This window comes from Pezoporus flaviventris, unplaced genomic scaffold (assembly GCF_033815535.1).
Source record: "Pezoporus flaviventris isolate CSIRO_AGI_PZ_B2104156 unplaced genomic scaffold, CSIRO_AGI_Pfla_v1 ptg000005l, whole genome shotgun sequence".
NCBI classification, from domain to species: domain Eukaryota; kingdom Metazoa; phylum Chordata; class Aves; order Psittaciformes; family Psittacidae; genus Pezoporus; species Pezoporus flaviventris.
In genome coordinates this window covers 12796291-12823459 of record NW_026892553.1, presented here as the reverse complement: position 1 = coordinate 12823459, position 27169 = coordinate 12796291, and the positions used below count along the sequence as shown (strand labels likewise).

Sequence of the window (27169 nt, the reverse complement as noted above, 5' to 3'; positions counted from 1 at the left end):
ATAGCAGCATGCGGAGAAACACTCAAGGGGAAGCGAGGAGAAGGGGGGAAAAAAAAAGGAAAAAGTCTAGGATAGCGGAATGCAATGTATTATGTAGGTGCTTCAATTTTCTCTGAAGAATCCAGCAGAGGCCACTGTCAGACAATGGATACTGGACTAGATGGGCCACAGGTCAGTACCTCAATCTTACTTTAATCACAGAAAAAGAAAGTTCTTGAGAGAAATTATTTGTTCTAATTCTCCCAAAAGTTTTGACAAATTTGCATTTGGAGAAAGAGTAAAAAGGAAAGTGTCCAACCAAAAATACATATTTAAATACACAGGATACAATATCTAAGGTCACAGAAACTCCTCAGTTTAGCAGAGATACTGCAAGCTCATTGTGCTTTACTGTTCTGAGTTGCACAACCTTATCAAAGCACCATGGATTTCAGCACTTCTACCAAAGTATTTGCTATTTCCCTTCAAGCCAACAGTCTGACATTTAATTTCCTTGCTTTAGCTCTCCTTTTTCTTACAAAGGAGGAAAAAAAAAAGGATTACTAGGCACATTTCTTATATAGTCTGCATAAGTCTACAGTTTCTAGAGCGAAGTCATAGCTCAGGTCACTAAGCAAAAGGAACAGGAGCAGCTTGATAAAATAATCAGCGAAGTGTGGAGAATGAAGTTGTCAAAAACACACTTCCCATGCTCCTTATCAGATGAGGAGGAGGAGATACAAGTTTTGTCTGAATGTCAGAGATCCCACAATGTTAAAAAACTATCAGAAAATTCTCACTCTTCAGATTAGCACAGTGTGGGAACAAAGTGATTTTTCAGCTATTAATTGCATCTGCTTGCATCCAGAAAGAAAAGGGGAGTGCTTTCAAGAGATTTGATATTTAACAACAGCAATATGCAATCACAGGCAAGAGAAGCAGCTCTAGCAGATCTGAGGAGAATCCTAGTGGAATTACAACACTGCACCTCCCATGAGCTTCAAAACTTAAAAGGTAAAAAGTTTACATAATTTCATAGTTTATCTGAAACTTTTCAAATTCCCAAAAGACACCTGTGAAAAGGAGATTAAAACTGAAAAGTCACTGTTCTAATATAAAAAAACAGTCTGAGTTCATATAATCACAGCAATGATAGTGTTGTAGTATTCTGCCTGACTGCACAAGTCAAAGTCAGAGGGAAGATCCCATCCCTTATGGAAGGCAGAAAAACATACTGGAAATATTTACAGGGGCAGGAAAAGTTGATCTTGTACATTAAAATACCTCTTGCAGGAAGTCTTCAAGAAGTCGATTAAACTTGTCTGCCAACTCATCTATTAACTGACTTCTTGCAATGTCAACCCTGTTGAAAATGGTGAATTCTTCATTACAGAGAGCGTGGTATGTTTTTGAACAGGCTTCCAAGACATCTATATCTGTGTGCTTCTCTACGATATCCCGGATTTGTCGCAGTAAGGCATCCAAATGCTACAAGAAAGATGAGACATGGAAAAAAAAAATTACTCATGCATACACACACAAACACACGTATTTTTAATAAACCTTAAGGAATTTTAAAAGATACGTTCAATTTATTACTTTTGTAACTAGGATACAGAGCACAAAACACTTCTGGAAGTTCAAAGTATATTAAAAATCTATCTGGCAAAGAAATAAGTAGGAGCTTGTTAATGGCTAAGATTTGATGCATTTTAATTAAAATTTGCAATTGTCAGTATGGTTTTATCTAACACTGGAAGTTGCGGTGACAACTGAACAACACGGACGCATTTATCTCCCACTCACACAAACGTTTATACGTGTTCTTAAAAGCTGCATAATTGAAGATTTAGTTTCATAACACTGAAGTGTCAGCAACTAAAGTTGTTCTTACATGCCTCCCCTCAACCTGAGTTGCTCACTGCTAAGCTGTGCTGTGAACTGAACATGTTATTATTTTTCTGACCCTGTATTATTTCCATATAGTAATTTCCACTTGCTTCACAATACAGCAGATCTAAGAAGGAGAAAAGAGAGATGCGAATAGCTTACACCAATTTCACCACCATGGCAGATAAAAGGAGAACAGTATACATGATTTGTGATCTGGTAGTTTTCCCATGAAGATGGTGATTAATCAGTTTCAGTGATCAGAAAATTAATTAAGCTATTTCTACAACCTTTATATGTCAGGCAGCATACCTTGAAGCAACACTATAACCTGACAGTAAACGCTCTTGCATGAAGTTCATCTAACTGGCAAGATTCTCTGTTGAAACTTTCCGGACAGTTTTCTAACAACTCAAGAGTTTTAGTATCCTTAAGATCAGAGCCAGTCACAGCTCTGAAGTTCAAGTCTCACACTCTCAGTAAGGGTTATGATAAATGGCAACTGAAATTCCAATCTAAATTCTGGGGCTTCTCCTTCTGCGTTAAGTTTTACTGACTGTTACCTTACCTTTTCTAATCGCCCTGTTGTATAGATTTCCAAATCAAAGTACTGTGGTAACTGCAGTAAGTTGGTGACTTTTTCTGCATCTACAGAATACTGTAATATTGACAAGGAAAAAAAGTTGAAATTAAAGTCTTGGACAAAATAATTTGTTATAAAACAATCGAATACTAATAGAGACTAATAACAGAAAATGAAAACTTGCACAAGTCATACAGTTAATTACAAAACTATACTTGTTAAGATTTCAACAACCGGCCATAAGCAAGAAATGGAATCACACCTTTGCTAGCAGCTGAGGAAGTGCCACTGCAAAAAGTTCAGTAATTTTTGTCCTGTCATCCAGCTGGGTTTTCTTTTCCTTTGCTGTCAGCACCTGAAAGATCAATATTGTAAGGATTTTGCAACTAAAGATTCTAATGCAGTATTACATTACCATTAATGAAATGACAGGTACACTGACCTTTTAGTATCACTGTAAAACACTGGGGGAAGAGGGAGAGACACTTTATGAAAAAATAAGTAAATCCTGCCCTGCCACAAAACACCACTACAAGAAGGTTGGTCTTGACAATGAAGGAGCTGCAAACCTTTCAGCTTATGTTTTTTAATAATATTTACTCAATTCATACGTCAAATCTGACCATACAAGCTCTCAATCTGTTCATAAGTAGGTTTCTTAACAAAAGCTTTGAAAGGAGTTCCCATCCCTGCTTAATGCCCCAGTAAAGAGGGCAGCCTAAACTCTTGCATGATCACAGAGATTATGAAGTATGCTCTCCTTCCTCATTTTGCTCTTTCAAATTGAAAACAGTTTTTGCTTTCTCCAAACTTTGATTTATGTTCTCCTTTCCAACCAATATTCTTTCATTCTGTACTACCTTCAATAATAAAATCAAATGTACTCCAAATAGTATTGAGCACATGCCAAAGCCCAGAAAAAGTGGACTAGCCAGGTAGTGAGAATCTGGGGGTTACGAAGACCAAAGCTGAATTCCTGAATTCAGTCCCTACAGCAGGAGCTGCCTACAATGTTTTCCTTCTTCCTACACTGTCCCCACATAGCAATTCCCACATCTGTAGAAGAGTAGCTTTTTGCTTCTTACCCTTTTCCCTGTTCCTCTTCCCACAGGAGGATGACATTCAGCTGCTTGCCGAATTGTACAAAGCATTATTTCAATCAGTGCGCTTTCCTGTCTATCTGTTAAAGCTGAAATTAAAGAAATAGATGTTAATACACAGCTTGATTTTTCATTTTCTACAAGTATTAGTAAGATAAGAATCAAAATGTGTGGCAGTATCTTTTCCCCCCTTTTCTTAAGGGTTAAAAATAAAGGGGGCAGGGGGTGTTATTTAGGCCACTAGCTTTTTTCTAGGAGTGGGGGTGACACAGTGGATAGAGAATATAAGCCCCCTATAAAACAACATGAGAAAATATTTTAAATTGAGAGAATATAACTGGATGAGTCAAAGGATAGGATGGAACAATACCAAGTTTTAGAATCATTTTAGCTCCTTTTCATTTTTCTGAGGTCTGCTTACTAGGACTTACGAATTACAGAATTATGCCAGGGGGTTGAGCTGTTTTTACTGTCATCAAAGAAATGACAGTATTTTTCCATAGGGTAATTTTAACACTCAATAAATGAACCAGTTTCATAAGCAACTTGGCTTCTTAAAAGCCAGAATTGCAGCCTGAACCTGTGGAACAACAAGGCAACTGGACACTACATGCTTATTCCCCTCTTTTCTCCCCAGCACTCTTGTTCTGTATCTCACTTCCATACTAGAAGTGATGTCTTTCTAGTCTTCCTTACATTCTATAGGTTGTATTTAGTGATTTATTACAGTCACGTAAAAATAGAGTATTTGGGGACTCATAAATGTAAACAACTTATACTCTTATAAATCAAGACTAACAGAAACTGCAGAGCAATGCAAGGATCTACAAAAATCTCTTACGTTCTTCTCCATTGAGAGGCTCCTCCAACAGAAGACTGTTCATACATTCCCAGTCCTTCAAGAGGTCTGTTGCACAGTCCCACATGCTGTCCACAAGATAGGCAGCATGTTCATGCAACTAAAATGGGAACAGATTAATTATTATTCTTTATCAGTAATAAAGTTCATTAGAGAACTTGCCATGATACCAGGTATTTGTCTCATTTGGCTCCTGTCTGTGGCATAAAAAAAGAAGAGAGAAAATTCTGCCAGCTCTCTGGTTCAACAGAAGCCTCTTCCTCAATTAATCTAAAAAGTTTAATCCAGACCAACTGCTACAAAGAGTCATGCCACAAGATCTATCAGACTTTTGGGGACTGGAGGGCAGGGGTGGTGGTTGTAGGGTTATGTTTTGGTCAGTTGGTTTTCCCTCCCCCCTTATAACTCTCTTAAAGCACAAGTTCTTTCCGCCTATGTATTAGCATGAAGAATGACAGAAGAATATTTGTCAGAGTAGAACTCACAGCCTGTCTCAGCCCTGTGTACTGGTCAGATCCTTCAAATAAACATAACCACACTAAATAGCCTGCTGGCTCCCAGGCTGTTCAAATACTGAGAAAGCCAGCATGGATTCACAGCTACTAACCAATGAGTGGGGAAAAGAAAAACTGGTAACAAATAACAGAAATCCAACAAACACCACCTACACCACAAAATCAAAGACAGCCCTGAAACTCAACTTACTTCACTTTCCAAAAAGAAAAATACTAATGTCTTCACAAGATTCGCATTCGGACTTTGCCTTCCCCTCCTTTTAAGTATTCCATCGTCTTCAGGATCTCTGCGGCTGAAAAGCCTAGAAGAAAAATTATTTCAGGACAAGTTTCTTCTTCATTGCCTTTGTCACAGTCAACTCGCATCAAGATACTGTTTTTCTACAGACACACAATTCCTCGCTGCCTGGCTCCATGCTTTTATTTTGAAAGGAAGTAACTTGAGCCAAGTATCATTTGAACAATTTCATATATGCTGCACTGGTATTTCACTGACTGGTTTCAAGGGAACGTATAATTATAACAAAATACTTTACAAACACTGGTGATAACTGCAGGTGCTGGAGGTCCCAATGCTCCTCTTTATCAAATTACGTTTTCTGAATGTCCCCACATGAGACTTCAAAGCCACAAAGAAATACTGGAAGAAGATCTGGGAAGTATTAGATGGAAACTGTATTTTGTTTACCTACACACCTGATGTGTACTGACTCTCTCGTTTTTTCAATGTTTTTAAACAGAAAAATACCTTATGAACTGGTGATATGAGCCAGCTTGGGGGGCACATGACACTGTGGGAAAACACCCATTACAATGCAAGCACAAGTTTTAGTACCAAACTACATTAGCATTTTAAGATGCTTCACAGAACATAGGAACGATGGGAAAGGAGAAGATAGGAATGTTTTTATTATATTCCCCGGAGGCACAAGCTTTTCAGGCACAGTCTTCAAAATTATTCTTTTTCCCATTCAGAAAAACTGCAACAGTTCAAAAACTACAGTAGCATCACATATTCTGTAAGTTTGTTCTTAAGACCATTTCATTACTCAGTTTTTTCTTAAGGCCACTTCATTACTCCATTTTTCATTTTATCAATTGACACTAATGGAAATCATAGTATTAATGCTCACAATAAAACCTATACAGGTGCAAAAAAAATAACTAATTTCTCCATCTTACTTTTTATAGAGAAATTCCCCTGCAGCAACTGCTACTGGCCGATGAGCAGAATAAACCAGATGGTAGACATTCTCACAGTCTTCTGCAGTCAGAACTTCTTCACTACTCCTAGGGGTGGGAATAAGGAGGAAAGAAAAAAACCAAGCTGAGTCAACAGACTATGAACTCTTATGAGGGAGATGAAAATGAAGGACAATCTAAATATTTTCCTTAAATTTATAATCTTAAAACCAAAACCAAGATAGCTTAATTCCAAAGTCTTCCTAAACAAAAACTACTGATAAAGTATGAGCATTTGGTAGAAGGTTATGCTCAAAAGTTCAGTTACTGTGTAATGTTCACATACATATTGTATTTCTTCAATCCACAATAGCTTCAAATTAGGGAGGCTGAATTCTAAATTGCTAGGCTTCACACTTAACTGTGGTAAGTAACAGCACTGCTCTAGCCAGATTACTTTTTGAAGTTCTTATTTGAGAGTGAGACGCAGACATTTCCCTAGATTTTGGATTATCTGAGTTCTGTCAAGCTGCTGTCCTTGCCCACAGGTATGAGAAATACTTGAGCATTTTAGTATTTGTTGTTAGTCAGATAAGGAGATAAACATATACTTACTGTAAAACAAGAGTGAGTAATTTTATTGCTTGGACTGCAACATCATATTCTTTGTCAAGAGTCATAGACACAATTCTATCCTAAGAACACAAAATAAAGTATTTTCAAAGAGGAAAGAAGTGTAATATCAACTTTAAAAGAATTTGTATGTACTTAAAAATATGAAGTTACACTAACCTTGAACCGACTGGTGAAGAGTTCCAATTTGGAATTAAGCTCTTTATTATAGTAAAGCCCTTGCAAAGCAGTTAGGCATTTGAGTCTTACTTCCCCTTGCTAAAACAAAATTAAGAACTGGATTAGAAGTCAAATATAGGATACAGATGTGATCTTTAAACCATACAAGACAAGTTTCTTCTGCAGACTGAATTAATTCAAAGACTGAATGTTCTGAAGATATACTATCAGTAATCACATTAATGACATAAGAATATGCCCTTGTCTGCAACAAGATAGTGGAGGAAAAAAAAACAACCTCAATGTCTTACTGCAGTTAGTATCTCTGCAAGTCAAAATACACTCATTTCATTCTTTAAAAATGTACTCTAAATGTTCAAGGTATTTCTAAGTGGAATTCTGTGTGTTTCTTTCCACTTAAATTAAAACTGGCAACACCTACATCATTAATGACCATCTCATGTTAGATCAGAATTGCCAAGTAGATAGAAAGATTCCTCCTGACGTACAAGATCTGCCTTAGCAGAGAACATGTTTAAGGTATAGATGCAGAAATACTTTTCAGAAGTCTGAGACACCTGACTTCACATAGTTTCTTATCACCCCACTGCCAAAGTTCATTGGGTTTTGACACCCAAGTCAAGAACAGCATAGCGCGAGTGAACATCCCTCATCTGTTTCACTTCAAATTCATAGCTTGAAGCTTCCAGTGCAGGAACTGCAACGTGCTGACTCAACAATAAATTGAGGAGCACTTCCTAAACCATATCTGTTGACCACTCCAAGCAGAGAATAATTTCTAGCTGGTAAGAAACACCTTGAGACACCCATCTCAGTAGTGACTGATCAGAACAGTTAAAAGATCAGAACCCAGTCTGGCAAGATCAACAACCAACAACACATGGAGTTATCCTTCATGACTCTGCTCCTTTTCCTCAAGGCAGCTTACCTTATCATGCATAGTCCACCCTACGTATTTTAAGTAGCTGTCATTTAGAAAGGCATCACTGTACATCTTCATCCATATTCCAATCTCTTCAATGCAGATAGCTCTTATTTCAGCAATTGCATCTCTGTAAATAGGGCAATAGGATCAAATGGATGAATAATTAGAAATAACTTGTAACCAGCTTCCAAAATAAATGAATGAAGTTACAAATTACTCAGAAAAACTTACCGGTATCTATGCACAAAAACACCTTTAAATATTGCATTCATCATGTTTTCTATTTCATCTTGATTTTCCTGAAGCTGAAAGAATGAACAAAGGGTATAAAAAAGTGAGCAGCACTTCTACATTCAGATCAGATGGCGCTGATAATAAGGCAAACTAAGTTAACATTTGCGGTATGACCATTAAATCTTTTCATGAAATATTCACAAACCTGTTTCACAGTACAATACGTTATTATTTAAGGAGTTTTACCTACCACAGCATACAAATTTTAGGGATTTTGACCACTGGAAAACTGTTCTTCAACTGTAACAAAGGCATCTTAGGCTTTTGCAAGCTCCTTCTTAAGTTATTTGTAAGAAAAATGGACTTAATTTTCTAGGAAGTTTTTAAGCCAAACATTCAGCCCAATTTTTAATACACTGGCTACGTTTTGATGGACATGTTGTTATTAGAACAATACCCAAATCATGGGAACTGCATTACAAGGAGTCTTTTCTGTATGTTAAAGAATTTGTAATTTAAATCATTCACTCTGTCTTAATTAAAAAGGGTAAAAAATGCAGGAACTCAGTAAAGTATTGCCAAAAAAAAAAAAAAATCATTTAAGAATTTGAATCTGAAAAATAATAATGGAGGAGACAAATCCAGCCTCTGAATAACAAGAAAAAAGACATACAAAAGAGTCAAAAAGTGATATAAATACACAAAAAAATTGTACTTGCTTTCAAAGTGCAAGACAGCGGGTGCACATATGCAGCGGAATGGATAGAAAGTGTAAAGAACCTTGCCTACAGAAGCCGATATCCTAAAAGCCAATAGTAAGCGCAACTGAGACTGGTGAAAGTTTTAATTCTCACACCACTGTGTTTTGTGATGTATCTGTGTATTGCTTATAAAAGGACTGGTTCTGTACACGCATCTGGAATAACGACATTTAAGGGATTTAGAGTGTTTAAGGGATCAGTTTCAAGCTGCAAGGCATTTGTGAGATAAACTAACAACTTTGCCTTCTGCACATCTGAACTGTCAACGAAGTACAGATCTTAACAGCACAGAAGTTGAAAAGCAAAGGTGAGACATTTCCTTTGATCATGAGGTTATTTCTAATGTCCAGAAAAACCCTACCCACTGAACAAAAAAACACATACCAAAACACCAATTCCCCCAAAATAAAAAACCCTTAAACCTGAATGAATAAGGGCTTTAAACAAGACAGCTCTGTCAGCAATGAATCAGCAAGCCCCTTCTACACAAAAAGAAAGAAAACACAAGTAGACTGCATTTTCAATTTTCATCATGGTATCTGTAAAAGAAAAAACCTTATCTAAAGCCTTTCAACACACTCTCTGCTGAGACTGGTACTGACATCACAAAATACTATTTTGCCCCAAGACCATGGGCTGGCTCTCTAGATGCCAAAAACAGTCAATTGTAGGATAATTTTTCTTACACATTTGAGCTCAGTTTAGGAAACTGGTCAAGAAATACGATTTAAAAAATAAGTATTTCTTACTGATTGCAGTCTCTCCTGTTAACTTGACTAAGACTTCACTATCTGAATTTAAGTCTCTATTTACCTCTTTTTACAGAAAACCAGGTGATGAGAAGCACTTTTTGAAGTTTTTCAGGTATTAAGCATGAACAACTTAAAGAATGAAACACAGGGGACTAATAACTACCTCTACAAAGAAAACAAATTAGAGAACAGGACTTATTTATCAACACTCATCCCACGCACACCAGCTAGCCAGCTGCACTAACCTCCTTTCTCTTCTGTAGTAGGAGTTCCAGCCTATCATTGGCTCGTTTCCCAATTATTTTATTTCGTTCTGCTTCATACTGCCGTTGTGTATTGTCCATGTTAATACTAAGATTTAATGCCACATTCACTAAAGCAGTCATCAGCTTCATGGCTACAAAAAAAAAGGTGAAAAGAATAAGGATTATTGTTACCTGAGCTAAGAAATGCAATAAACAAGAATACTGACATCCTTCTCCTGTCAACCCTTTCTGGATTTATGAAAACACATTCAGTGTAAATTTCTTGATATGCAAATTGCAGCAGTCTTCCTAAGTACGCCATCATTACTTATCAACACAATAAATAAAAGACTGGCATTTTGTTAATTTTCTTCTGCCAATTTAATACTATAAGCACTACAGTTGAATTAAGATGTTGGATAGGATAGGATATGCCTCTCCCAAAACAGGCATGCAGAATCCAAGATTTACAAACATATCCCAAGAAAGATTAAAGATTTCATGGTTAAAATCAGTTGGTAGACTGATTTTCTCAAATCATCCAACCTCAAACATAGAAGTTTCTTTGTTCAAAAGCAAATGTCTTGGACAACCAATGCTACTGTTTTTCCCTCAATTTAATTATAATGAGAAGCTTTCTTCAACTATTCCTTTATTCACAGGAGTGGAGAAAAGACATTAGACAGTTAGAAGCCAGAGAACTATAACTGTAAGATGCAAGACATTTGCATGAGATTTTTTGCATGCTATTATTTCTGAATCAACCCCTTTAAGAAGGATGCAGACAAATATGCCTATTCCAGAAACCAGGAAGTGGTCAACAGCATACTTGCTTTTCTTTTGCACTTTTGTAGCACTGGCATGAACAGACTTACATTGGCAAAGCATACATAGAACATCACTAAGAGTGTATCACTAGCAAGATTTGACGAGTAAGGCATAAAGACATGCAGATATATCAAACGATCAGCACACATCATCATCTCCAAGGATATCAAGATGAAAAGAACAAGTCTGAGCTAACTGCAGAAGCCAAAATTACAGTAAGTAACAGTAAATATGGATACAAGGATTTTGCTGGTTGCCTCCACCCCATATAAATCACAATCTTTAAGAATACAACCTGTAATCTCATGCGAAATGCCAAATAATTACATAAAATCAACAGAATCCACTACTGACGGGAACAAATGCAAACAGACTGCTGATAAAGTATTTTATGTGAGAGAAATCAACATGGAACTGGGCAGTTTCTGCAACTTTTATTTAGGCCCAACTCAGACTTCAGAAAGTAGTAAAAACTTGGGTTTTAAGAACTAAAATTTGTATTAATTATATGGTACAATGGTTAAATTGACGATACAGCAGTATATCCTCCTGAAATATATGGGTTTGTTCCTCACTCTATAATAAATGCCATATGCTAATATATATTCAAGAGAGATGATGGATGAAATAGAAAACTGATCACATAGAAAGGACTGAAGCTAGCTGTAAATCCACCAGTTCCAGTGGAGCTTACCAGAACTATTTCCAGTGTGGCTAAAAGCTCAGTTTCCTGTACAGTCTAAATTCACCTTGTTCACACTAGAATTGCTATCATAAGCCGCACATAAGTGGACTGCTGCACAATGCCATATGGGACCCTTCTTCATTAATCAGAGCTGGTTTAGGACATCCTTAACAAAGCAGTTTATCCTTTGTCCATATAATGGTTTATTTCTCTTAATAACACTCCATACTTAACTCAAAAGGGATTTTTTTGTAATTGAACAAATGGGCAGTATGGGAGAGAGGGGAAGGGAACCTTACTTACCTACTTCTATTACTTAAAACCATACAGAAATTCAGTGACTGTATCACTGATGAAGCATTCTTTAAAATTATTTCTAATGCAATAAACGGGGGTGCTACTTTCAATTACACTGTGTCATGGCCTCTATACAGCACAATTTAAATTCACAGTAAAAACTGCATCCGATACGATAATACAACTCCCACTCTACTTAATGCAAGGCGTAAACAGGTTCAACTGCATTTGAGGTTAGAAAGATACTTACACTGTTGTTATGACCAAAGACAAACTTGCAGAATCAACTAAAAAGTTTCCTCATATTTACTTTCTCTACTAGACTAAAGGCTAACAAACATTAAGTACTAGGCAGCTCATAAAGAATGCTTTATAATAATGCTATGGTTTTTAGTAATGAAAAACCTATAAAGACAAGGTTAAGAAAGCTGTACCAAAACAAGCTGCATTTCATGAAAACTGTATCACATAATGAAATGCAAGTTGAATGTCAAATATCAAAAGTTCAACCAAAACAGTTCTTTCCTGTGCAGCACAAAACATACCACAAAAGCAGTACAACACACGAGAAATAATGCACTGACCTGCCAGTGTGCTAGTGTGCCGAAATGCTCTGACTTGTGAGTCTGACAGCCCCGTAAGCAGTGAAATGACAGTATCCATCATATATTCATCATATATGATGCTATATTGACATTGTCGGACGAGTACTCCAATAAACTCACAAAAACTGGATTTGAACTTCTTCCACTGGGGACCAGCCATAGTTAGTGGGTAATCTCCACTGTCCTATTAAAAAGCAAAAAGGGAAACAGGAAATTTTCAGATATCTTAAAAGTCGTTTTATTAAATAAAGATTAAAAAGAGATGGTGACAACTTCAAAGCCAAAATCTCTGATGCCATTAAAAGAAAGACGCATTAGAAAGATGGAAATATGCATCTACTTTGCAGCTCAGGTTTGTTGTGTACAGAGACAACATTCTGCAAGTCCTACCATGAAAACCAAACATAACCACATATACCGAAATGACTATTACTATCTTCTTTCTGTCCTACTCCTTAAAAAAAAAAAAGAAAAATAATGTAAAACTAAAGTAAATCATACCCCTTACAGATCTGCTTCAGGTTACACTAGAACAAAAGAACCACCACATGAACAGTTAGTTGTCATGTTTAGGAACACTCAGTTCCTAATCAAGTTTACATAATAATAAAGGACCATAATAAAGTTTACAGGGAGATGCATTATGTATCAGACTGAAAATTCCTGAAGTCACAAAATGACCTAGTGTAAGAGCTTGCATATAACAAATGTGTGCTCCTCTCCCGATCTGGGAACCTTTACAAATAATAGTAAAAGTGACAGGGAGGAATAAACTCAATCACTTGGATCAGTGCTGAACAGCTTCTTTAAGAGGCTAAACAACATTACAGATCAAAAAATGAAGGAAGTATCCATGAAAAGGGATTCAAAATCTGAGAGCTGTTCATTAGAATTCTGCTATAAGGAAGACTAAGCCTAACCCAGTGATTAAAAAAAACCCTGAACAAACACTCCTGGCTGAAGCTTTATATATTTCATACAATATTACCTTATGTAATTAAATCTATTTATGCACTGAGATATTTCTAAGTAATGCTAAAATCCTTTTAAACAAAAGCATATTAAGTTTTTTTTGCTGAAAATTTTCTGCTGAAGGTGTGGATGTGTATTATTCCCATATCAGAGAAATTTAGGGACAAGGTTTTAAAGCTAGTCTTCAATTGCAGAATAATCGAATTCAAATCCCAAGTTGCAGATTAATAAATACACAGAAATAAATTTCACGATCATTTTTTAAAGACTTAAGAGGCCTTAGCAGGAACAGGGAAGCATCCCACATAGCTCCACAGTAGTCAGAGTTCCCACCATTCAAAAACTAAAGGTTGATATTGATTTCTTAAACCATTAATTAAACAAGTGATACGCATGCAGCGCTTTACTTCCTAGTCTTAAAATTCAGGGAGATCTTAAGAGTCTTACAATAAGGGAGATGAAGATTTTCATTGTTAAGAGACCTGATGTTTTTGCAGCTGACTTTATCCTTGAAAGAAACCTGCAGCAACATGATCCAGTAAGATTATTAACAGGTAAAATGAAAGAATTAAGCAGTTCATTAAGTTACCTCATCAAATTCTTCAGTCATTTTTCGGATTATTTCAGAATTCTGCATATGTCGAAACATCTCTGCTGTAACAACTCCTACAATATAAATATAACATTATTAGCACTGTTAATACGAAAGAGGCAGATGGGAGATGACATGACTCCTGCTAAAATGTAAAAACGATCAATTTTCAGCTTACCTACAGAAAAAAAAAACATGTATAGTAAGTTACCCATTTTCTGTTTTATCATTCATACATAGCAAGCACTTGGCACCAATACTACATACATTCTGGTGTATGTGCATACGTGTGTGTGTGTCTCTCTCTCTCTATATATATGGGGTTTATTATCTTTTTTGAAGTGTTCTTGTGTGCGTGCAAACACACACATATAGAATTTACTCATTCACTCATATCCAGAAACCAAGGATACTTGTGCCAGACCACTTCATCAATCCAGAGACTACACTAATCTGAAATGACCTTTCAGGATTCAAGACTCTAAATAGTGTAAGACAATTATGAACGGTTCTGTTGCTACTGATTATCTTCTGCACTGTAATAAACAGTGATTTCACACAATTTCTATCTGTCTTAGCCTCAAATTGTTGAGAGTGTGAATGGAGATATAAAACCAAATAGATCTCCTCAAGTTTACTGCCACTATACTGCAAAATTTGTGACAAGGACCATCTCAGAAAGCATAACAGATTCCGCGGTTTTATCTGGTAACAATAATCAAAAGGTCACTGCTCTTGAAAGCATGGATAACCTCCGAGGAATGCTACTAGCTTTCTGGAGATTTATGCATGTTAGAAGTTTATCAGGACAGAGAAATGCTCAAGCAGAACAAATTATATCCAGTCCTACCCTGTCAAGCACAGTGACACACTGCAGGGAAAGGAGAAAAAAGAATGGAGGACATGAAAACAAGCAAAGAAAACCAGAAAACAAAGATGAAAACAAAATATGGGAATACAATCTTACTGTAGACACACCACCTTGAAGCTGCCCATAGTATCTTTTAAATCAAGCATCTCTACAAAGGCTATGAAACAACCAAAGCACTCAATGATAAGAAGCAAACAAATCTAAGCTAGAATTCCAAGACTGAACAAGTTAAACTATCAATGTTGAGAGCACCCTTGTTTTCTGAAATAACTGCAGGAACAGAGAAAGATGAAGTGTTAAGTACCAACTGCATTTTCTCTGGTGTGAATACAAAAGGCTTAATCTGCATTTTAAAATACAGTATATAATTTCTAAGCCCCCTGCCCACACCTCCAGAAACACTAGCTTTACCTACAAGAATAGTGTAAACTAGCTGCAGGGATGGAGCAGCCATAGTATAAAAGCAAAGAATGAGAACAGTACTACTTTACTCTTTAAAAGGATGAGTAAACATTTCAGTATCTTACCTTTGCAGCCTGAACACTGAATAAAGAAGTTAATGAGATCAAGAAGTGCTATATCTCTGTCATGTTTGTATGACTCTATCCAGTCATCCACTACAGACTGAAAAGAAACAAATATAAAGGGACATTTTAGTTTTCACAAATTGAAGAATGTTATTTAACTGCTTTGCAGTAAGTGATTTTTCTTCCTTCCACAAATAACTTGAACTCTGTGGATTTTCTGATTAGTACAGGAAAAAATGCTCGAATAATCCTTTACTGCCATAATATCAGTTTTCAAGAAAACATCTATAATTTTTTTTTTTTAAGAAGAATGTAAAAATAATTGCAGTATTTTGCAGAAGCAGTTTTTCTCTCCGCCTCCATCCCCTCCCCAGCCTAGTGACACTTCTTTAAGGATACTGTTCTACGTGTTCAGTTCCAACAGCTACAACTCTCTACACTACTCAGAAATTTGCCCCTTTGATGAACTGTGCTCCATACACGTAACAAGATGAACAGCACTGCCCTATGCTGCATGGACATTAGCTACTCTATATTCACTAAACCGAACAGGAATGAGAGCATTAAAGGGAAGCAAATTAATAGGCAACCTGTGATAATGGTTTTGAGAAAACAGAATTTACATGCAATTATGTTTAAATGATCCATGTGTGCAGTACAAACTGTCTACTGCAGAAGTCATAAAAACATACATCATACAATTACTTTATTAACACAACCACTAAAGACTCACTCTGGTATCAAGCCCTCAGTTCAAGGTTTTTAGTATGTTGACACCCTGGCCTTAAAATCTAGTAATTCTAAATAGAGATGAGGGAATAGTTCAGAACTTCCTTAAGACAACAGGAGTACACACCATCTCTAATGCTTCCTGTCTGTACTCTTCTTACTGCTTACTCTCACATGCATCAATGCTGTGAGGACAAGTAAAAGTAACTGCCATGAAGAAAAACTTCTGAACACAGATACAGCTAAATCCCTCTTCCCTAAAGTTAAGGCTGTTTCTAGCGTGATGCACAACTTTCGTCAGCAACCCAGAAAGAATGAAAAACTTGAAGTGGAATTATCATGGTGTTCCCAGTAGGAACAGAACCGACAAACTAGTACTGATTTGACTGGTCTGTGGGGAGGAGGGAAAATAATCTAGGAAGTATCTTAAATTAGGCTTATAAAGGTCGCTATGCAGAACAGGATAATGTTAGATATCCCAGGCAGCCTTGTTTTAAGAATTTATTTATTTTGAAGAACCTCCAGCAAAACAGTAGTTTCTCAAAACATTTTGTCTCCATGGCTGAACCATCTGGTTTTGCCAGAGAACAGACACTTATTCACAAGAAGGTACAGAACAGAAAATAAGTATTATTATCAAAATCTTTTTAGGCAAGCAATGCTGAGGGCCACAGAGAAAACTTTTCACGCTGAAAGCTGAATGGACTTGACTTCAGAAATGCTTTGAGAATTTTTCTTAATTTTGACAAAAAAGAATACTAAGATTCACTCTATCACCCAGGTATCAATTCCCCAATTCAATAGAGTCATCAGGGCTGGCAAAGGTTCTGTTTTCAGAAAGCAAAAGATTTTGCCTGTGTATCATTTTAAAAAGTTACAATGTCCTGAAGACACAGTTGCTGGAAACTGGCTGAAAACGCAATGCACACAAGGAACACTTAGAAAAGCACCTTTTTCCCACCTGCTTTGAAATACAGCAGAACAAAACAAATGATGGAAATATCAGAATTTCTCTGTGCAAATACATCAAAGTAGCCTGTTCTTTTTGAAAAGTCAGAACTGAACTTCTGCCAAAGAATTCGGGCTTCAAAGTACCCAGCTCTAATGCAGGAGCCTGCAACTGTTCAGACGACTGCACGCAGACACAGCTTCCTGAACGCGTAACACAGGAGCTGTAAACTCTACATTTTCAATCCCAAAGATAGTCTTTTCTTGGAGGCTGCTGAGGAGTCACATGAGTGAGTCAGCAGGAAGGCTTCATGGCTGACAGGCTTACGCTTTAACCCTCTCTCCACTGAAGGATTCTCACAGTCAAGCAAAGGCTTTACTGATTTAACTGAAAAATCAGAATTTTAGTGCTCAATTTTGTAACAGACCTCAGTCCTCTCTGTAAATGCAGTGGAGAGAGCACCTAATGCAGAGGCTTCTAACAGGTTATGATTTCCGGACAAATTCCACCCAATTACAGTGTTGCAATAGACATAAGCCACGCTAACCAAGTCAACTTAGGGGAATTTTAAAGAGTAGCCTGTAAGTTGCAGCTAGTGATTTTACTTTGGGTAAGAGAAGTTAATTTTTGGGGGGGTTGGATAATTTAAGCTCTGGGAACACCCAGAAACTACAGATTTCTTGTTGAGTTCTATGACAACTATAGGAATAAACAACATTTGTATTAGTTACAGATGCACAAAAACGACTTTCAAGGTCATGTCACCTGAAATAACCTTTCTTCTCTTGATACACCAAAAACACACTTTCAATCACAGTTTGAACTTCTTCGTTACATATGTGTTTATTCATCCCTGACATTCAGAAACGAAAAATCAGTTCACTGAAATTCAAACCTTAACAAAGCAAAAGCACTTCAACTAAAACCTACAAATTTAATAGAAGAATTTACTTTAGGCATTATTTTGTTAAAGCGTATGTGCAGTAAAATAGCCTTAAATTGTATATTTATCCAAATCAGAGTCTTACCTGCATAGCACTCTTGCCCATTTTAACTACTTCAAACAGCATCATGTTTTCCACACCATTCTGTTGGTGATGTCCATTCATCCGATTTGGACCACCAGGTTTCCCTCCTCCGTTCCCACTTTTCCCCTTCTCTGCTGGTCCTTTTTTCCCTTTCTTACAGGTCTGCAATCACACACACAGAGTAAGTTTTAGTTGAGTACAATGTAGTAAATAAAACAAAACAAAAAAAACCCAACAATTTATTATCCATGACAACTATAAACAGGGCCTTTTGATTTGAAGAACCAGATTTAAAATCCAAAATTGAGAATAACAACTGAACCTAACTCACAAAAAGACCTGTGAGATTTCTACAGGTTCCATTTCCTCCTGCCCTCATATAAAATCTTCTAGCAACTAAAAATGACAGTGACAGTGTATGACACAAAGATTTTTCTTGTGTTTAAACTATAAAACAATTACACAGATTACACAGATTTTATTTAAAACAGCTATAGCAATTCCCTTACAAACTCTAGAATTACAACCTGTGATGTATTTGAAAAAAAAAATACAGTTTTTTGAATGTGAATTCAACTATTGGTTTCTGTTCACTTTTCAGAGTACAAGAGAGCCAGAAGTAATGGCACCAACCAAAAGAGACTGCATTAGCAACAAATTTCAGTACAGAATGGAACACATGCAGAGATACTAATCAAATCAAAGCTCACCTCTTCTCCCCCACCACCCTTATGCCTCCATAGCACTAAGGAAATCTCATGCAAATACTCAAGATAAAGAATTAAAATGCAAATACAAATATGAATTCTCTTCACAGAACGCTTGCGCTTTCAGGAAATATTCCTAGCCCATTCATCTTCAAAGCAAGCGCTCAACTCTTCAATTTTTAACAGTAGAAGTGTTTCAGTATCCCTATAAACTGAACATACTTTTCCTTTGCCTTGCTTTTGGTTTTTTCCTTCAATATCCTCAAAGTCTGTATCAGAAGAGAAGTGTGTTTCAGACTCCCTGCAATGATAAAAAGACAACCCATTTACACATTTCATCAGAACCATTCTTAAATTACTACATAAGGTCGTATTATGCTCTCAAGTCCAGTCAGTCAACTCTCAACAGTGAAGCTGCCTTTTTCCTTCTGTTTAAACCTACTGTTCAAGGAACAGATCAGAGCATACCCTCAACATTCACCCTGCCTTCTCCAAGCAATCTGGCAGTGAAGAAAGCCATACAGTAAGGTTAAAAGATGCAAAGGTGGGTAGGAAACAGCAAGAGGTTGGGAACTTTGCTTTTGGCATGTGACAAACATCACACCATAGCAAAAAAAAAAAGCAAGCAAAGGGCACTTGTAAGCATCTGCCACAATTATTTAAACAACACAAACAGAAAAGAGGGAGGAAAAAAACAACAGCAGAAAAGAAACCACCACCTTCCCTCACAATCAAAGTGTATCAATAGATCTCTGTATGCTATTAGAAACTAAGCAGGTAAGTAAGAAGTATGCACTTAAGCTGAAAGGTACAGGAAAAAATGCTTATATGAGGTTTCTCCATCAAAAAGATGACCAGTAGTTCTGTTTGGGCTTATAAGCTAGAAAGTTGTTAAACACTATACAAACTTTCTTCTATCAATACACAAATCCTTTATTGCCAACCTGAATTATAAATAGAGAGTAAACTAAGCATTCTCTATTCCTACATTTCCAGCAGACCACAATGATGCTACTATGCCTTTTTAATGGCATACATGCAGTATGGTGAATTCTGGCTGTTGTCACTCATTTTTGATCCTGATTTCACACTTCCTGATTCAATTAACAACGCAACCATAAAGATGACCAGGAAGCACAGGAAACCTAGTCCTATGAATTTATAACATTCTAAAATAATCCAGAAACTTAAGGTCTCTCACTATTCAATCGTCTAAAAGGGGCTTTCTGCCTTTTAACATGTATTTTCCCATTTCTGGGTTTGCTGACTATACTCTGATACAGACTGAAAAAGTCTCCAATCAGGGGTTTGGGAGAAGCTGAGAAACATTTCTTCTTCAAAACCTCCTAGGTGCTCTTTTCACAGGAAAGAATACTAAGCAATGAACTCTACCAATAGAGTTAACAAAAATTATAAACAGCTATAAAAACAGTACTTTATATTAAACCATCTTTCAGTTTTAAAAAGATAAAAACCCACACAAAACCAAATCTATCTTTTTAGATTTTATACCAATCCAGTAATTTTCAACGGTCTGTTGAAACACATTCACACCAATTTCTTGACAATTAGAAGCTGAGGAAATGGATTCTTTTGGTCTGCTTAAACTAATCATTTTACCTCTCTTCCAAAATATAACTTATACATCAATTTAAAGCTTGGAAATTCCAATGTATGTTTTTTAAAAATTGTAGGAAGAAAGGAGAGCTAATAAAATGATGGTAAAACCATCAAGAAACCGATGGCTTATGGAAGCTAAGACCCTGGTTTTAACTAAAGCATTTGGCATTAGGTATTTTAAATATTAGGTGACCCACCCCAGTTATTAAGGGCAAATACTGCAACTACTTCCTCTCTAATAAGACTTTAACAAAGGAAATTTTTTTCTTATTCTTAATCAAAGATGGCTTTTATTCAAACATTATATTCTGAAAGACAAAATCCTAAGAAGTCCATCACACAAAACCAAGTCTGTCACCATGGCTTCCTACCAGCAAAGTTTGACATTATATTTAAAATAATTAAGCACTTCTAAAATACTTAATTACTGCTGAATAATCAAGAAAGAATTTAAACACTGCTTTGTCAGCATCTCAACAGGAAAAAAAAAAATCTAGAACCCTAGCTCTCATTTTGTTTCCTCGTTTCCAGGAGGATACCAACCATAACATTAAGGAGCAAGTACGCTTAAAAATGAAACTATGAATTAAAACACTTACTGAAGGAGAGTAAAATCAGTTGGTATTTCTGGAGCTGCTATCATTTCTTTATCATCTTCTGCAACACCACTGTATTAGAAAGATATTCAAAAACCCGTCTGAAGCACAAGCTTACTTTTCTTTCCTCCTTTGCAGTGGACAACTTCTGCAATAAAACGAAAAAATAAATACCATGAACATTTTTTCCCCACAAATGAAGAAGCAAAAAAGTTGGGAACATGAAAAAGTCAGATCACACCACCCAGTTTTTGACCAACCTTTTCCCTAGTTCAAGATTTTATATGTTCGATTCCTCCCATGTTCTTACTACAAAGTACTTCCACAAATGTTAAAAGCATCAAATAAAATGCAGAAACATTGGGCAGGATGAAATCTGATTAGGATGAGGAAAGTGGAATGGTTTTCATTAACACCTTGCAAGTAATAGCTTTTATTTCTAAATCTACACTAGATTTACGTTTGCACTTTTGAACTGTAACACCATGCATTGCAGCACCCAGATTTACTAACACTAGGGTATTTCTGACTAATCAAAGCAAAACCAGATTTCATGTTAAATTTAAACACAGTATGTTTACATTTAAGGACATTATATATACACCAACTTTGTATCTCCAATGTGTAAACTTCCATGACATTTCCCATAAAGATAAGCTCTTATAACAAGTTCTTACAATTAGCTGTTTCACAACTCCCCATCTTCCAGAGTTGATAAACCAGGCTTACAACAGTTCTACTATTTAAAGCATTTGACAAGACTCTAAGGATATCAAGGAAGATAATACTATCTGCATGCTATAAAGAAAACCATCAGAAACAGCACAGTGTTTCCTCAAGAGAACTAAGATTGTGAAATACTTGCTTTCCAACTTAATTTTAAATTGCCACCTGAATTTTTAGCTAATTTTCCTATGTTTAAAGGAGGGTGGGGAGGGCAGGAAATCAGAGGATACTTCAAATGTGAGATTTAACCATGCAGGGAAAAGTTCTCTACGTCAATCATCTGCCCCAGGCTAACTTTTGTACGGCTTCATATTCACGTGCATTAAAGATGCAATAGCAAAGAGAAAAACCTTCAAAGTCTGCTGCTACATAGTCACTCCAGCAAAGTACAGCTTGCTGGAGTGACTAGGTATTTGAGGGACAGATTTAATTTTGGCATGCTAAGCACATGTTGCTTAATGTCTGGTAGCTCTGCTTCAGAGACTGCATTTCAATGGAGCATGTAGATAGAGGCCGTACTTCTTTTTTTCCTGCAAGTGCTTCTTCTGAATGCTAGGGGCCACTGTAGCTTCCAGAATTCAGAGAGCTGAGAGAAACCATAAACCCTGAACTTACTATGTTCTCTTTCCTCACATTTCACACAATTATATAAAGGCAGAGGAGTGGAAGGAAATAGTGGCAAAACAAGAGGAGGTTCCAGATAGGCTGGTGAATCTCAGTTTAGTCTGCAACTACTAAAGCATATTCCATCCAGACCACAGTAGAACATAAAATGCTTCATAAACTGCTGCTGCAGAATGGCATCAACCTTTGTCACCCAACTGCTCCCTTCTCCAAAACCACACAGCACAGGACCAGTGTTTCATGCTCTCCTGCCCCATTTACACACTCTTCTGCAAACAGTTATTCAAGGGCAGGGTAACATCCCCTCCCCAGCCATTCAGCTTCATAGGCTCAGCCCATTCTGTATCACCCAACTGAATTTCCCAACAAAATGGGCAAATTATACCTTGAGAATTTCCCCCCCTGGATTCTCAAGTTAAACTGGTTAAACAGCAGGTATCTAGAGCTAAGACATGGGAAACACAAGACTGCACAGCCACAAGCACAGGTGGGAAGAGTAAAACTCCTTTCTCTGGTGGCAGGGAGCTATTATACCATCCAGGCTGTCTAAATCTGTATGCTCAGTAGGGGATACAGCAAAACACGATGCACTTTGAATTATATCTTTACTATGTATGTGTATTTATTCTTAGTATTTGTTCAGATTCTCTTCAGCAAGTTGAACTTGGAAAAACAGCACACTTCAGTGCTTTGGTCATCAGGCTAGTACCTGATCAGGTGTACTTCAGGGAGTGGGGAACGAACAGAAACTGAACAAGCAAAAGAGATCCGGACACAAAGATCCTTTTGGGGCCATGCTTACGATTCAGTCTCAGCGCAAAGATGCAAACTTCAAAACCCACACTGCTCAGTTTCAAGTTCAACCTGACCAACAACATGTTATTTGACTTTTTCTAGTTTACATTCTTCAGTTGAGAAGCAAGACATCTACTGAAGTGACAATCAGGACGTTTCCATGCAAATTTTGTGTTATGGCTCATTAATACTACCTATTTACAATACTAAAATTGCCTATTCCATATAATTTGAAAGTTCTGAGGAACAAAGCAAGTTAACCACTTGGATTATCCATTTTTCACTCCCTTTACAAAATGCAAGCTGCTGTCCTGAATTTTGAAAAAAAATCTCACAAAACCTTTTTAACGAAAAATGATAAAAAAGAATGGGTAAATTATTAAAGTATATATTCCCCTACAACAAAGAAGTCAAATCACCTGACAAAACTAGCTCGCTGCAGTTTATACCAACTTGAACTTCTTGAAAGAACAGTTCATCTTAGCGCAAAGAACAAACCATGAAAGAAAACACTGCATTGTTGGGTCAGAACCACCTCCAAAAATGGGAAAGAAATATCAAGTTCTTAGTAGCTTAACGCTTCAGTATCCAGAAAGATTTCCATTTCAAAAACTGTTCTTCTTGAAGAAGAAGCCTGTCTCTCATGAATGCGTGTTATGGAAATCACAGATGAACGCCCTGCAAGAATAGACGAGGTAAGACTGTAAAGGATCTCGAGTGTCTAGCTCAAACCCCAGCAATGACCAAAACACTCCTTGTATTTGCCACAGTAAAGGATCATTTTTAAAGATTTACATACATCCAGATGACATGGACCTTTGATTCTCAACCATCAGCGTTAGCCGGGCATTTGCCCCTGCAGAAGCCAACAGAATCTGCCCAAGGAAGAACATTAGCTATGTTTTCCCTGAATACCCTCCCAGCATCCAGTAATACCTCAGGGATTTTTTCAGCCAGAGAGGCTGTACCTACATTTTCTAATCCCTTATCAGTATTTTTTCCATAAGTATTTCCAATCACTTTCTGAATTCAATATTCAGCAGCAACACTGTGCATTCCACGCAAAAAACTCCCACAGCCAAATTGCATATACCAAGAGGCATGTTCTTTGCTTTGAATTTATCACTTGCCAATTTTATTTGATGTTCTCTTGTTCTGGTAAGGGAAACCACTGGCATTTTTCATCCCCCATTATCCTTGATTTCAGTAAGTGCCTTCTGAAAATTCAAGACTACTGGCAGATGGGGTTTCTTCATGCACATACTGATGACTCATTCAAGGCACCCAGTTTGGGTAGTCAACGAAAAAGGAGAACGGTCCATACAAGCATCCAGTCAGAACTTGTAAGATATACCAGATTCATCACAGTGCAGTCCGAAAACAGGAAAATTACATTCCTGAAGATGCCATTCCAAACAGGGAAAAGTCTACTTTTATCTATTAAATGCACTCAAATAATAAGTTAACTCTAAACTGAAGAGCAGCTCTTCAGTATTTTGCATGTTCACAGAATTCCAACTTCCATTTTCCCAAGCAGATACTGAAATCCCTCAAGCCTGAAAACTTCCTGAAGTCACACAACTTTGTGAAATCATAATTAAATTATTAACTATAAAATGTATCCTGCTGAAAGATCACAAGGTGGAGCTCTAGCCTAAAGCTAACCAAAGAAACTCCAAAAGACAGGTCATCCAGAGGTTGACCTAGTTATTTCTGTGCAATAAACTTTATAACAGATTGCTAAAACTGCAGTAATATTGTAGCACATTTCCTTCAGATTTATATTTCGAGTACATAAAGAAACCAGAAGATTCCTGCCTCTTTTCTGAAATAAATGCATAAACATGTTCAATTCAACGACTCTTCCAAAGATGGAAGTGCATACAGCTGCTGTAGTACCACTAGCCTCTGCTATTTATCTTTCAAAAGCAAGCAGAAGAATTTAAAAATACATTTAAATAGCAGAATTAATGTATCCCTTTATTGTACCCAGCTATTTAAAATCTTGCTAACAAAATGTTAATGAACTAGAAGACCAGCAGGACAACAGTAGTAGTCTAGGAATGCTAATCACACACTATGTTGCCAAATATAAGAGGAGTCTCCATTTAAAATAATTTGACTGATAGAACCAAGAGCTAAGCATGAAACACTATAAAGAATCCAAATGTGTCTTCATGGAAAAAGATTTAAATTTTAAAAGGTTATTTTTCCTTAATACATTGATAGTTAATTTAAGTATGGTTGTGATTAGTCAAATATACCGGCCAAATGTTGAGATTTGGCAAAAGTTGACAATCATCAGCACAATTCACACAGTAACATGCCATCAGCAGCTGCTGAGTGCTACCCGTCCCCTCCATTTCTATTGCATGCCCAAATAGTCTAAACAAACATTAATTCAGCAAACAGCCTTTCCTAAAAAGAATATATGCGTATATATACAAAAATACACACACAAAGAATCATAGGATCTGTCCTGGAAGTTTGTGTTTCACACACTTGTGTAAATGCAGTAACTAGAATATTCCTTAACAAGCTCATAGCAACGCATTTCAGGTAGGTGGGTTTCAGGCTGGGTTGGGCTTCCTCACATATGCACTTCTGTTGTTGCTGCTTGGCCTCTATTATGTGAAAGGTTTAGAAGGGCGATCAGTATAGTGGTCACCCTTCTTCCAGAAAGGTAAAATGCAGAGCTTAAAGATCGCTATGTGGCCAGGACAAAGGTTTTGGAAATGCAGGGTGGCTGTTGAGATATGTATTGATTTTTCTCCCTGTAATTCAGTTAACCACCTGTAAAACCAAGGCTCTCACTTTTTAAAGTCAGAAAATTGGAACTTCTAAATTGTAAAGCTGAATGAAGTGTGTGGCTGAAGCTCATCCCCAAATTATTTATCTATCCATGAAGGAGAGAGATGTTGATGCTTCAGAACCAATTTGCAGCAGCAACAGTTAATATGCTAGTCAGAGAAAATTTAAATAACCAGAAGTATGTCCAGTATTTTCCCTTAACTATCTTGGTAGAGAAAGCTGTTATCAACTACATTATGACCCTCACTCCTTTTCTGAGAGACTAGAATATGACTGAACTTCTGTTTTGTAAAATAAGATTTGATTGGTTGGAGGTATTCTCCCATGTATGTATGCTGCTTCAGATTACTTTTGCATTTATCTTCATAGGGGGATTTTTAACCGGTATTCTAACAACTGCATGACACTCCCTGCAGGCCTGGAAGAGTGTATTATTTCTACATGTTATTTCTACCAACATTATACAACACAATATTGCAGCTGCCAACAACTACTTTAAAGCAATTTTATAATTTCAGTAAAACACAGAAAATATACTTCAAGTAGCACTCTGTATTGTAACAACTGTACTTTAACATGATTTAGTTGCAACCATACCAGCAGTTTTGATCATTATGATAGCATAATCAAGACTAAACTGAACAATAATGCAATTAATACCTTTAAGACGTGGTTATTTTTGCGCTATTTGCTTAACAAATGAGATTTTTAATTCCTTTACAAGACCACCTGGACTAGATGTCATCAACCTACATTCCTTCCTGCTACAGAGACATGGTCTGTACACACAGTAACAGTCCAGGGTGCCAAAGTCACTGAACAGTTAACACTTCAACAAAGAACTGAAATGACCTAATTTATACAGGTCTTATTGCTTTCAGTCATTCTCCACAATTTATTTTCTTCTCAACTTCCATCTCCTACACCCCCTCTGCACCACTTCTGTTCACACACCTCTTTCTCTTCATCCTTCAAGAAATGAAAAAGCAATGTTATGGTTGATACTATGCTACCACACTCCTACTTTAGCCCCTGGCCTGTTCTTTATTCTTTTTTATAATATTTGCTGTTTAGTTCATACAAGTCTCCCAATTAAAGAGTTTGTGAGCCATCTCAGAACATGCTTTTCATGCAATGGTCTGCTGCTGAAAGCAATCATCTTCCTTCCCATTCCCCAAACACACAGGAAAGTTCCTGCTCCCTTCTAGCACTCTAATGAACCTGCAGAAAGCAAACAAAACCTCCCACCATGATTAGCTCTCCACTGGATCAGCCAACTGAATCAGCTCCTCCTGCAGCCACACAAGTCACTAGATGAACTCTGAACTCTACCCCTCAACAGCAAAGCGGATGGTAAGCTTTGCCCATA

General features: G+C 36.8%; 1 protein-coding gene across 7 annotated transcripts in view; it reads right to left on the bottom strand.

Annotated features, from left to right (window-relative positions):
* The window catches only part of STAG2 (STAG2 cohesin complex component), a 77574-nt gene that overhangs the window by 19485 nt on the left and 30920 nt on the right, over positions 1–27169 (bottom strand). For 6 of the 7 annotated variants that reach the window (XM_061446089.1, XM_061446092.1, XM_061446093.1 and 3 more), the window contains exons 2-19: positions 20848–20992; positions 18851–18929; positions 17922–18083; positions 15216–15312; positions 13815–13891; positions 12233–12437; positions 9839–9990; positions 8078–8151; positions 7850–7973; positions 6901–6999; positions 6724–6803; positions 6109–6216; positions 5117–5228; positions 4394–4511; positions 3538–3641; positions 2715–2807; positions 2438–2527; positions 1264–1467 (exon numbers count right to left, since the gene is read on the bottom strand). In XM_061446089.1, coding sequence (XP_061302073.1) covers positions 1264–1467; positions 2438–2527; positions 2715–2807; positions 3538–3641; positions 4394–4511; positions 5117–5228; positions 6109–6216; positions 6724–6803; positions 6901–6999; positions 7850–7973; positions 8078–8151; positions 9839–9990; positions 12233–12437; positions 13815–13891; positions 15216–15312; positions 17922–18083; positions 18851–18929; positions 20848–20891 — 2022 coding nt within the window. In that variant the 5' untranslated portion in view covers positions 20892–20992. Of the gene's footprint in view, positions 1–1263; positions 1468–2437; positions 2528–2714; positions 2808–3537; positions 3642–4393; positions 4512–5116; positions 5229–6108; positions 6217–6723; positions 6804–6900; positions 7000–7849; positions 7974–8077; positions 8152–9838; positions 9991–12232; positions 12438–13814; positions 13892–15215; positions 15313–17921; positions 18084–18850; positions 18930–20847; positions 20993–27169 lie in introns of those variants that run through there. The other variant, XM_061446094.1, reaches the window with a different exon arrangement.